Source organism: Triturus cristatus, chromosome 1_2 (assembly GCF_964204655.1).
Source record: "Triturus cristatus chromosome 1_2, aTriCri1.1, whole genome shotgun sequence".
NCBI lineage: Eukaryota > Metazoa > Chordata > Amphibia > Caudata > Salamandridae > Triturus > Triturus cristatus.
Window position 1 is genome coordinate 116,451,536 of NC_140580.1, and position 13,965 is coordinate 116,465,500.

The 13,965-nt window shown below is 44.0% G+C and overlaps 1 protein-coding gene across 2 annotated transcripts in view; it reads left to right on the forward strand.

Moving 5' to 3' along the window:
• The window catches only part of HSPA12A (heat shock protein family A (Hsp70) member 12A), a 408,132-nt gene that overhangs the window by 227,347 nt on the left and 166,820 nt on the right, over positions 1 to 13,965 (forward strand). The window contains exons 1-2 of one of the 2 annotated variants that reach the window (XM_085603193.1): positions 1,945 to 2,224; positions 5,336 to 5,522. In XM_085603193.1, coding sequence (XP_085459319.1) covers positions 2,196 to 2,224; positions 5,336 to 5,522 — 216 coding nt within the window. In that variant the 5' untranslated portion in view covers positions 1,945 to 2,195. Of the gene's footprint in view, positions 1 to 1,944; positions 2,225 to 5,335; positions 5,523 to 13,965 lie in introns of those variants that run through there. The other variant, XM_085603185.1, reaches the window with a different exon arrangement.

Sequence of the window (13,965 nt, forward strand, 5' to 3'; positions counted from 1 at the left end):
GGGTGATGGAAAGAAAGCACTGCATGAAAAAAGACATCACAGGAGAGATATTGATGCACCCAAAAATATTTTCAGACCGAGGACTGTTTGCATTCTCACACAGTTCTCTGTTGTTACAGGTCGGATTTTCACCCATTCAACTACTGTCTATTTCCACACTACACACTAACCTCCTCTCCAAAATTCTAGTGTGCAATAGGCGAGGCCAGTGTCCTCATCGATGCACACGACTGAGGAAAAGCATCACGAAACATATAACTAGTTTTTCCTTGCCCTGTTTGAGGAGATGAAAATGTCTCAACCGCTATCACGCCGCACAAGACTACAACAAATGCGGGAACGTGATATTCAAGTGTTTTTCAAGGGACAGTCGAAAGCCATCTCGCGTTGTTTTTGTTATCATCTTGAATTGGTCTAACTCCCTAATTTAACAAGGATTGGCCAAGCCTGTCCTTTCATAGGGTACCACCTGTCTGGTTTTAAACGGGCTTGACCAGTATTTTAATCTCCCAGCCAGTACCAAGATTAGAAAAAGGCGGCCATTGTGTTCTTGGCCTTTTCCCATTTTGAGCATGGCATGTCACCCTTTGAATATTACCAATGTAACATCAATTAAGGAGCAAATGGAAGGCAGCAGCCATGGCAACCAACAACAGGGGAGGAGTTGCATAGCCAGTGCAGAAATAAAGGCGCGTGGTGCTCACCTCCTTAAATTTAAAGTGAAAACAGCGTTGTTCGAAAATAAAGGTGCGTTTAAAATGAAAGGCAGCACCGTTTATAAGTAAATGAAGGTGCGCTTCAAGGGGTGATGTGGTGTGGAGAACGGCACTGAGAGATTAAGAGCAGCACAGCGGGCGTCAAAGCTCAATAAGCACAGAAACGAACTAGCAGCGACCTCGGAGGGGTGGTGGGGGCGGGCATGCACTGTTGTGGGTGGGTGGGGTGGGGTGGGGAACGGCACGGGGAGATTAAGAGATTAAGTGAGGGGCAAGGTGAACAAGCATTGGCATAGCCAATAGGTCTCGCCTTTGGGACCTTATAAGTGTTTAGCCATGCAACAGTTGTATAACTAAATACTTATAAGGTCCCAAAATTGAGACTTATTAGCTATGCGGCCGCGAAAGTGATCGCGATCAAACATTGAAGCGGCCTTGCGGCCGCAAAAGTTAAAGTAATCGCCGTAAAGCGCTGCGCGCGCGCCCGCACACATGCACTGTAGCTCTAGGCTGGCCTGGTAGCACTTTTTGGAGCCCTCGCAATAAGTCTCGCCAGACCAGCGCATGCGCTGGGTCAGGTGAGACCTAAAAATGAAGCGACCATGAAGGTTTCATGGCAACAACATGAGCAGAGGCAGGGCAACTAAAAAAGGAGTGCTCTTGAAGTTTGGGAAATAATGTGAAATGTATAAGCACATGTGACAGGGGCAGTCCTCATGGGAGGATACGAAAGCCCTAAAGGAGGGACTGGTAAACCTATCCACCAATCAAAAGCGGGCATTTACAGTAAGAGAAGCCAACTGAAAACATGGGTGGTGCTTAAAGGCTATATTCTAGGAACTACATGCCTTGCAAAGCAGCGCATGTGCTGCCCAGGCTGGACCTAAAAATGGTCTCAGAACATCCACCCTGAGTGGGGCGGGTGGCCTGAGAGTCTTTGACCAAGGACCAGATGCCAGTTGAGCAGTCAGACAAAATCGACCAGGGTACTAGGAATGTGAATCAGTCTCTTTAAGCTCCGTTGCCCTTTTACAACCATCGGCCCCCTTTATTGATAACCTCCAGATTCCAATGTGAAACAGTTTACCTTTGGAGGCCCTCTTAGAGCTTTAACACGTGCAGCAGCAGAAGTGACAACATATGAGACAGTGCCCCGTAACGAAGGAAGCCGGGAGGGGACACTATTCGGAGCGCGGAAGAGAGTTCCGGATATCGTGTGTATAATTCTACCGGAAGAAGGTGCTTAAAAATACTAAAATGCCTTTGAAACGAGCATCCCCCGATTTCCTTTCTGAGTCGCCGGACGCGTCCAGATCCTGTTTATAAACTCACGCTGCTCGCCACAAAGAGCCCCAGTCCTGAGCAGCAGGTCACCGGGCGAGCAGCTGCCGCGTGCTACGCGCCTGCACGAGCTGCTCCGCAGAATGAAAGCACGAGGCTGTTTGTATTACAAGCACGCGGGTTCCGGCTGGTTCTGGCATGGCTTCAGAGGGTCCTTGGGAGCCGAAGTATGTGCCATGCTGTGCTCGCATCATGAGATCGTGTACTAGGACAGAGCGATAGCAGGGAGGCTAGGAGATAGCTCAGAAGGCTAGGTCACCAGCTGCAAGAGCTGTGACCTGTTCATCGTCCAGATCCCAGCCGGGACCTTGTCCGAAGTGCCGTGGCGTCGAAGCACATGCAATGAATGCACCGTGGTGATTAATGGAAAGTCAAGCTATAATGGCAGATCACGCACGAAAGTTTGCCCACTTTCTACTTTTCGACATTTACATTTCAGATAAGTTATAAATTGCCTTCATTGCAAATACGTACACCCGGCAGCCTCAGATGTTCAATACAGAATGTTTAGCAAAAAAGTGGTTGGTCATTTGATTATACAGTTATATGATGTTACTTCCTGTGGTGTGAACAGGTGTGATATCACTTTCAGGTGCGTAACGCAAGCCCCTACAGTGCAGGAGACCCCAAAACCCTGACGGAGCCTCCAACTCATCAGGGGGCCCTCTTCCTCCCAAGTCCAATAAATATCACTGAGCTATCATAGGCTCAGGGGCCTCTTCATATTCTACTGGGGGCCCCCTCACTTTGCATTACCCCACTGATCACTTCTGCTACACCTCATTTCAGAAAACTGAAACCCTGTAAGGAGCTTTCGCCCTTCCGAATCAAATGGCAGCAAATCATTCCTTTAGTAGCTCCCCAGTTTTGCGCCGTATGCATCTTTCGGCGCTATCTGCCCCACCTCCTAGGCACAGGGAAATCAAATCCATAGGTTCCTGTGCTCATTGCTATAAAGAAACCCAGTGCAGAGAAATCCCAGTTAGTCCCCCACAAATTCCATCTTCACTCCAACAGTGCAAAGGGGTCCAACTGCCTCGCCGTGCTGACAGCAGGAGGTCTCCTCAAAGACCAGGCGCTCTCCAAGCAGGTCTACAGGCGGGTGGGAACTTCACGACCCAAGAGGTCTACCTGCAGGATGGGAGGGTTTGGACCAGGATGGTGCACTTGGTGGTAGGAAACTGACAGCAGGAGGTCTCCTCGAAGACCAGGCGCTCTCCAAGCAGGTCTACAGGCGGGTGGGAACTTCACGACCCAAGAGGTCTACCTGCAGGATGGGAGGGTTTGGACCAGGATGGTGCACTTGGTGGTAGGAAACTGACAGCAGGAGGTCTCCTCGAAGACCAGGCGCTCTCCAAGCAGGTCTACAGGCGGGTGGGAACTTCACGACCCAAGAGGTCTACCTGCAGGATGGGAGGGTTTGGACCAGGACGGTGCACTTGGTGGTAGGAAACTGACAGCAGGAGGTCTCCTCGAAGACCAGGCGCTCTCCAAGCAGGTCTACAGGCGGGTGGGAACTTCACGACCCAAGAGGTCTACCTGCAGGATGGGAGGGTTTGGACCAGGATGGTGCACTTGGTGGTAGGAAACTGACAGCAGGAGGTCTCCTCGAAGACCAGGCGCTCTCCAAGCAGGTCTACAGGCGGGTGGGAACTTCACGACCCAAGAGGTCTACCTGCAGGATGGGAGGGTTTGGACCAGGATGGTGCACTTGGTGGTAGGAAAGGAGGGATAGAGAGGAAGAGGCCGGTGTGGTTTGCAAGGGCACAGATAGGATCAGAGGAATTTCATTCAAGGGGAGAGGGGACAAAGCAAGGTAGTTGGAAAGAGAAATATTTTTTCAGGAAACATTGGCAGCCACGTGGCTTCACAGAGAAGGTTTATAGTTGACGAGTAGAGTCTTTTGGGAAGTGGATTGCAGAAGGGGGAATCAGGGAGTCTCTTCTGTGCTGTCTGGTAAAGGGGCGTTCACAGTGTGATGCCCTGATGCGCCTTCCTGAAGTGTAATTAAGTTTGTTATAACTGACTGAATCCTCAAGACCACGGCGCAAAGGTACCATAACCCAACAGCACTGCAGGACCATACTAATGGCCATGCAGCAATATGCAAATCTCTGATGATATACCATAACATTATGACTAAAGAGGTGTTTACTTATAATTTTATAATGTATAACGTATTACTCGTCTACCACTCAAACCTGTAAAGCATCTGTTGCTACCTCATCCTAAAAGTTCTTTGTAACTAAATCTCAGATAACATAACATAACATTATATTTGTGTAATCCTTTTATAAATGTCAGTCTCTAACATTTTTATAATCTGCGACTTGTGATGCACCAAGTCGAAGATTATAAACAAAGGACGGCAGAACTCGACTAATATAAGGTTATTATAGTACAGTTCTGATGTCACAGTGCCTGCTGTCAGAGGCAGCAGCCACGGCTAAAGGCAGGTCAGGTCATGGAGCATAATTGAAGCAGCTGTTTGAAGCAACAAAAACAGAACCTTGCTTTTCTGTACTCTGCTCTGTTTTTTTTAAATCTTACAATGACAAGCAGAGAGAAAATGTTTATTTTTTGCACTCATTAGATACGTAGAGAAAAACTAGAATCTTTCTTAATATTTGTACACATTCCAAGCTAGTTCAGCTTTTTTTTTTTTTAACTGACTTCTATTGACTTGTATCTAATAGGTGTTAGTTTTATTCTTCATGTTTGCAAACATGCCTACTCTTTCATATTTAAGAGATATGACGCAAAGCTTTAAGTGGTTTGTGGGAAGTGTGATGGTGTGACCATGTATTGTATGGGATAAAGTATCCCCTGGCGTAGATGATAAGGATATTGCAAGTCACCTCAGAGTTCCATAACCTTATAAAGAAACTCACCCTTCTGCCTCGTTCCTCTATATGGTTATGGAACTCCTCGGTGACTTGGAATATCCTTATAAAGTACCACAGGGGGTATTTTATCCCTTATATGACTGCTGCTGCCTGACGGTTAACCTAGAACTTTATAATGTATACCTTGTCTGCCACTTGAACCTGTAAAATCTCTGGCGCCAGCTGAAACTGTAAGTTATTTGTAACTTGAGCGTTACCTGTGTTGTTTAAGACTTACACTTATATCTACCTCGGCTCTCTATGGTCTGACTGGTTGTGCTTGAAGTGAAACAGAAGTGTTTTAATTTTACCTTCGATAATTGGGTAGTTATTGCAAAATGAACCATTCCCAAACTTCTCACCTTGGGATTAAACATCTCGTTTGCTTTCTAGGCGGTGGGAAGGCGGAGATCCAGGAGTGTCCAATCAGAAGACTCCGACTACAATTCTCCTCACCCCAGACCGGAAGTTTCACAGCTTTGGCTATGCAGCGCGGGACTTTTACCATGACCTAGACTCCAACGAATGCAAACAGTGGCTGTACTTTGAGAAATTCAAGATGACGCTACATACCAGTCCAGTAAGGAACCCATGCTGTGCTAAATAATACAGTGATTTAGGAATGTATCAAGACGGTTCATGAAAACTCATATTTTTGAGTTTGTTTAAGAATTAAGGGCAGACAAACCAGAAAAGCTTTCAGAAACAGTGCCTTCTCCCAAACACATTTCTTTACACATAATCAGTCCCACGCCAGAAATCCAGACGGACCATGTCTGGATCATGTATTTTTTTAGAAGAAGATATGGTAATGCATGGGTTTTTTCTACACAATTAACTTTCCAATTTATGTTCTCAAGACGCAAAGTGAGTTATATGAATACCTGCCTATAAAGTTGGTTCACATTTACTTCACGTTATTATTGTCTTTACACATTAAGAACAAATTGCAAAGGGTCGGTAACTTTACTTACACATGGATAGATAATTCTGTTAAATGGATGGATGCTTATTTAGTTCACATGTGCCTTTACTTTACATAGCTTCAAGACTATATCTTTCATTACCTAAGCACACTTAACAGATATTTTGGCCTGAGCATTTAGTTACAAATAAGCATGTAGCTCACTGCCTCCTGGGTACTTGTTTAATTGCATATACATATCTAGTGTACATTGTTTCGGTACATATACATCAACATGTGAGCATGTTGGCCACCAATGGTACAAGGTACTTTAGTTTTACATGTATATGTAAATCTAGCCTACAAAGAATATCTGGGTACATTAATAGTTACACATGCGTATACAAATCCATATGTAGGTACGTATTTAGTGAGATATACACTACTGCCTGAGATTGTTGTGCAGGTACTTATTTAATTACTCATTCATGGGCAGCCAATCTTGTTACTCGGGGATGCTTTTAGTTAAACTTGCACACATACCTCATGTTGATAATTGTTTAGTTCCGCATGTACACGTGTAGCACAGCATGATCTGCATACCCATTTGGTAACACATGCACTTGCAGATTTCCGCGGAACCTGGGTTGTATTAAGCTGCGTAGCGGATTCAAAGATGAAATGTGTATCATACACTTACTTACCTGATTATGAAAATGTTTTACTACACATGCTTCACCTATTTGTGCAAGTTATGCATGTAACGTTAAGGAAACCACAAGCTTAGATAATATGCCCCTCTTGCTCTGTCTGCATGTCAAGTTAATATATTATATGAACTGCTCATGTATACTTTAGGAAGTTTGTAAAATGCGCACTTTGATGTTTTCCTTCTTACACACCCTGCTAAAATGTAGAGTACTGGTACACCTTTTGACCCTTTCTGAACCATTTACTCCTGGACCATTAATGTGTAAGTTACATGTGGAGATGAGTGTAGAAAATGCAGTGAGAACTGTTTATGAATACCCAGAGGTTATGACTGTGCGGGTGTTTGCTTCAGTTCCATTTCCCTGAGTACTTCCCTGGTCCTCCTGAATTTTACCCATCTACTAGACTTTTATGTTACAAGTTAACCAAACATGTGACATTTCGACAGATACAACTTAGATGTTTCTTTTTCCATTGAGACTAAGGCCCTCATTGCGCTGGCGGTCGGACAAGCGTCCGACCACCATCGCAGCCGGATTGAGACCAAACCGACAAGTAGTTGGTGGTCCCATCCGCCATATTTTCATATGACCACCATGTAGGTGGTCGGAAACTGCATTTTTCTTGTGCTGCAGCTGGAAAAGTGCCGCATAACAAGCTGCAGTAGGAAAATGCATGTTTTCATACATCCATGCACTGTGTGCCTGGCACCATGGATGCTTGGGAGGCACCACATGTGCCCCTGGCCACTTAGGAGTGGCCCACAGGGGACAGGGGCTCTGCTTGGGGCCCCCAAAGTCCCTTTTTATCAGACTTTTCATGGAGGTGGGATTACAACTCACACACAGAATGCCATATATTGTTTTCGTTATCCCTCTCATTTAAAATCTTTCGATTGCTTAGCCCCCTTAGGCTTCCCTTCCTTTCTTGGGTTAGTTCCTCCCTGGAGGATGGACTAAGTACAAGTGGTCTTCCTGGTCTTTGTCCTTCCTCATCTTTTTACAGCACACTATTTTTAAAAAAAATTTATAAGCATTTCAGTATTATTCCTGGACATGCCATGTATTTTCCTAATTTTAACAGAGGCATATGTGGCTTGGTTTCACCCTATCTGCCATCTCTATTGACAGATTAGTTGCTTACACCCACAACTGCGCTACTCTGTGCCAATTTACTCTATGCTACTAAAGTCCATGCCACTCCACTCTATGCCAATCCTCTCTATGCTAGTCTACTCTATGCCACTCCATTCTAATCGACACCACTCCACTCTGACACTCCACTGTATGCTACTCCAATCTATGCCACTCCATTCTACTCTATGCCATGCCACTCAACTGTGCCACTCTACACCACTATACATCACTCTACGCCACTCGATTCCACTCTTTGCCACTCCACTTCACGCATTGCCACTCTACAGAACTCTGTACCACTCCACTCTAACCCACTTTCCTCTATGCTACTCTTTGCCATTCTACTCTACGCCACTCTGTTCCACTCTATGCCACTCCACTCTGCACCACTGCACTTTATACCACTCCATGCCACTCTACTCTGTGCCAATCCACTGCATTATACGCTACTCTACGCCACTCCACTCTACTCTCCTCGACATCACTATCCTCTATGCCACTCCATGCCATGCCACATCACGCTAACCCACTAACTTTTAGTCATGCTGAACAGCAGTCACGCTGCTGTGTAACATGGCTTAAAAGACATTGGTAAAACCAATAGCTCTCACATAGGTGAGATCTGTTGGCTTTGCCAATCCTTGTTTCTATTTTCTGATGATGCCAGGCCTTAAGAAGAGAATAAGTAAAGATACATTCAAGAGGTGGGCATGTAATTACAAATACATCTCTGCCGTCATTGTCAGAAAGTTACATAGTTTCATTCAAAAATGTTAACTATCGAGGAACATCTGTAATACAACTTATCCATGTGTTGCTATAGGAAGGGCTCCTATGTAGACACTGTATTAAGTCGCTGCATGAATGTAGCTACTTTTTTTTATCAATTCAATATAGTCTTTACAGGATAATTCAATATTAAATATATATATAAAATATTTCATCTCATAGCATATTTCCAATAAACAATAGGACCGACAATGATCAAAGATCTTTCTAAACAATAAATATATATCCATTAATAAAACACATAATTGTACGTGATCAACAATAAAATTGGTTTTTAAAATGCGATGTGACATTCAACAATTATCATATCACAAAGGCTAAAACCAAAACACCACCAAGTTTACAAAAACCTTAGTTCAGCAGAGGTTCAGCAGGTAATCATTCCCTAAAAATTCTTAACCTAGTGTCTGGTCCCTCTTGCAGTAAAGATTACTCTACCCCCGTTTTCTTGACTCGAATAGCCCACATCCATCTAAAAAATGTTGCCATACCAACTACAATAAGGTCCGTCGTATCTGACCTTAGGATCCTTAAAGCCTCCTTTGCTGTTCTTATACCCAAATTCATACAAACGGGTTTAAGCCATTTAGTCCTGGGGAGATAGTAAGCTGGACAGACAAATAGAATATGGGCTAGGGTCTCAGTGTGATCATGACAAAAGATACATTTATCACCCGCTGATAAAAGCCATCTGCTCGTAAACGCTCTTATTGGTAGTGAACCTACTCTGAACTGATGGTACAATTTCCGATCAAGCGGCCTAGAAATGATGTCCCAGTAGGCTTCCAATTTAACCTCATGTTTTTCTTCTAGGAATTCCCTAGACAATGTCGGCCTTGTGATCGATGAGAACTTCTTAGTTTTAACCATGTCCCCGTATGCTGCATTATAGATCTTTTTAGGGGGAAATGCTGAAGCATCTGGGTCCTCCCACAAAGTACTCATCCCCATGTCGGACAATATGATTTTAATGTTGGTTAGCCATGGGATCTCATGCAGTCGAACCAGCCTCCTTACTTCAAGTAGTGCCTTGGCATACAGGGAAAGCTCAGGAGTAGTCCAGAGTCTTCTCCAGAATGCTAATGGTCTAAAGCGTGCCGCGTCCTCGATGTTATGACAGCCCAGATCTAAATAAAGTGGCGGATTTCGGAAGACCAACTAGTGATCTGACAAACTTATTTTGCGCTATTGCCAAGGGGGTTAAATTGTCGAAACCCCACAATTCGGCACCGTATAATATTGCGGGGCAAATTTTTTAAATTATATATTTGCAGAACAGGGGCAACAGGCTTAATTTGAGAGAGCCTATGCTCTTTGGTCAGTACAGATGCAAATTGCACATGTTTTAGAACCCACATGTCAACCTGAGGTTTCCAACTTAACTTTCTACTTAATGTAATACCCAAATAGGTAAGTATGTCAGTCTGATCCAAAAGGACTTTGTTCATGTATACTCTCCCGGTGATTGCTTTAGATTTATGGAGCACCATGAACTTTGTTTTCTCCACATTGACCCTTAGCTCATGGTCTTGGCAAAACACCTCGAACCGTGACAGAGCGGCCTGCAAGCCCTGTCTGGTCTTAGATATTATCAGGGTGTCGTCGTCGAACATGAGCAGGGGTATCTTCATACCTGCTAATGTTGGAGTGTCAGTGGGGTGGTTATTAAAATATTGAACAATCCTGTTTATAAATAATGCTCCCGGTTTTCTGTTTAAACGGATTTTTACATATAAATACAGACGGAAAACGTTTTTTCTTTGTCTGTATTTATATATAAAAAACGGAAAAATACTGGGAAAACAAAAGCTTGTGCTACCTCTTTGTTCCTCTTGAAAATCCGTGTCTGAGGTGCACAAGGGCTGGGAAAGAAATATGAAACCACTGCCAAGTGCAGCCAGGAGCGCCGTGTCTGCAGAAGTAGTCGTTTCAATGTTCAGTGCTTCATTTGCTGGGCATAAGAATCAAAATTGCTATGGAAAATATTCAGGAAACTCAAATGGCCCTTTACAAATATATGTGTTAATCAGCATTTAGACACAGTGTTTACTCTCTGCCATGAAGTGATTTTACAGACAATTAAAATCCTAGAAACACTGAGGAAAAGTGCTGGTTGTGTCTCATTTAAAGGCCTGTGACTCTTGCCCACTGAGGACAGCTGCTGTCTTGTGACTTTCGTCCATTGCTGTACCAGTGTTCACATCCAATTCCCTGCACATTTTGAAGGTAACCCAGATTATTCTGGTTAAAAGGCCCCTCACTGTGGTGGTCACACAAAAACATTTCTAAAGGCAGCAGCCGCTTTTTCACAAACTTGAGCTTCAAAAACAAACAGGTACCCTCCCTCCAAAGGTGCATTTTATCGAGCCGTACTCACTTGTTTAAATAGACCACTCTCCACTTCAAATACAATTAATGCAAACCAGCAAAGCTTTACTGTTGTGACAGCATGACAGCTTTATACTGTAACCACTATATCAAGCCCAAAGAAAAAGGATAAAAGCAATGTAACTGAAGCAGGTATAAGGTAAATTGTTGGAGCAATGCAAGCAGCTAACGTCCATTAAGAGGTGTGAAAACATCCCCAGGACATAGGCTGTATGGGAGGAGGAAGGAGAGCGATGGGGCAGGGCACGGAGGCAGGCATGCCTCCAACATCTATCAGCATAAAGCCTGGGTTCACCTCTCAGTGAGGCTGACTGAGAGGTGTTTGGGTATTTTTACTTAGCAATGGTAGCCAGAGTCTGGAAACTTAGTAGCACTTAATAACAGATGTGACTGTTGCACCATATGTGCTCTACATTTTATCCTTCGAGCAGACACTTTGTGTGATTGCTGATAAAATGCAAGTAAAGGAGGGAGTAATGCTTTGACTTTTACCAGACAGCTGCACAAATGAGACCTAATCAATACCACTAATTCACTAATCTTTTCTTAGAGGACAGGGAAGAAATGTGCTCTTAATAAGTAAAGTGCACCTTGCATAAGCTCCAATTTCACAACAACAACCTATAACAACTGAGTGCAGGTGTGCATGAGTATTTAAATAAATGTGGAAAAATACTAGCTGCAGTGTCTTCTTTTGCTTGTGATAAAAATAAATGTGATAAATACAGATTAAAAGACCAAAAAATAAATGTGGATAAATACAGACGGAAATGTTAAAAAAATAAATCCCATAAAACCGGGAGCCCTATTTAAAAATAAGGAAAACAGGGTAGGAGCTAGTACACACCCCTGGCGTACCCTCTTGGAAACAGGAAACCTCTCTGTGACTTCCCCCGGCTTACCCCAGCGGACCTGCGCATATGTTGAGTCGTGTAGTTTCACTAGAATAGCCACCAATTCCGGAGGCATCCCCATTTCCACTAAAGCACTACATATTTTCACACGGGGAACTAGGTCGAATGCGGATTTAAAATCCACAAAGGCCGCATAGATTGTGCCCCCTCCTATAATAACCACCCGCCAGTAAATTAACACAAACCTAAAGACCTGGTCAAGGGTACATGTGTGTGGTCGAAACCCCGCCTGTAAGGGTGTCAAAATATCTGTTTCAGCTATCCAGGCCTGGATTCTGCCAAGTACTAATCTGGCTACAATCTTATGAACAGAATCTATCAGGCTAATTGGCCTGTAATTTCCTGGTTGTGAACGATCACCCTTCTTATATATCGGTAGGATTTCAGCACCTGACCAAGTATCAGGAATCGGGGCACCACTGGCTATGGCATTCGCAAATAACTTAATATAGGGTACCCAGAGCTCTGTTCCTTTATAAACAGGTCTGCGGGTATGCAGTCAGGACTAGGGGCCCTACCTCTCAGAATTAGTTTTAACAGAGACTCAACCTCTAAACTGGTGAAACACAGGGGTTCGCTAGATGGTGGCCATGAGGGGATCTCTTCATTACAGTTAGAGGACTGAAACTGCGCCTTGTAATGTGCAACCCACTGTTCTGGACCAACGTGGTTAGTCGGTATGTACTTCAGTTCACCACTACCCCAATTGACTAACTGCCAAAATTGTGTCATATTCCTCCCTTTACATGCCAGCAGCAAATCTTGCCATCGGTCTTCGTCCCATATCTTCTTCGCTTGCAACTGCGCTTTCTTATAACTTACTCTGGCATTTCTGATGTTACCCAAATCTTTAGATCTAATGTCCCTCCATAAAGTTTTGTAGGCATGTCTACAGAAGCTATTCTACCAGGAGCCCGCCTTCACAGTACTCTTCTTCCTAGGGATACTGCATTTGAACTTTTTTAGATTCTTAAACAGGTCTTCATGGACCTGAAAAACAATGAGATTAGCATCCTCCTGTGAGTCACGGTCAAGAAGTTTGGTCGTCGAACCCCTTACCAAATCCCTCATCTGTGTCAATTCTCCCTCATTATTTACAATCCATGCCCATTGGACTCTCCTCATATCATTAGTTAGTGTGACCTCTTCTGTACTATACACAACTTTCCTAGTGTTTGAATAACAAAAACCCACATCCTGTATTTTTAAGACCAGTGGATTGTGATCACTTTTGGTCCGCTTCTGAACCTCCATATCCAGGACAGATGACCAAAATTCTACCTTGATAAAGATGTAGTTTATCCGGCTGCTACTTAATCCATTGTCAAAAGTATTTGCACCCAGCCTATCTGACTTCGTCCTCCCATTCAGTGCCCTCATTCCCCTTTCCAGACAAAAGCCCTTCAGTTGTAATGCGGCCTCTGTCCATTTTTTAATGGGACCTAATTCCAGCTGAGGGATGTTCCATTGTATGTCCTCCTCTTCACTAAGATTTCCATCCTACTGGTCCAGGGGCTCAAAGCAACAATTAAAATCACCTGCTATAATCAAGTTGCAAGTGCCCTGTAAATTATCCAAGTATCCATCAAGAGCAGTAACCACACTAAATCCCCTGCCACCCGGCTGCCCTCCGGAATAAACATTAATAATCAATATATCAAGAACATTGGTCGAACGAGCTCGTATGGCCATAATGTCCGGGCTGTCTATAGATACTTCATCCACCCTTATTCCCGCCTGCTGTCTAACCCAACAGGTCAGCCCACCAATCAGTCTTCCTTTCTGTCCTCCTATAGCAGCCTTTGAAAAATGTAGAAAGCCCGGGTAATAGACTCTATCCAAGGACCAGGTCTCCTGGAATATCCAGACATCAAAGCCATCAATAAATGATGACCAGTCTGTAAACGCGGTTTTAGTTGATAACCCTGCAATATTCCAGGAAGCAATGGTCATTTGAGTTTTTGAAAGACCATTCATCGTGTTATCACAACCACTGGTTACCTCGACATCTAACACCAGGTCTTGTTCCAGTAAGCCATAGCTGAGGTTGCTAGTTGTGTTATGGGGACTTACTACTGCTCTTTTGAGAGTTGCATTCACCATAACACTAGAGCTTATTTTCAACAAGGGTGAACACACCACACCTACACTGATGGAACTACAAGCCTGTGTGCCCTGACA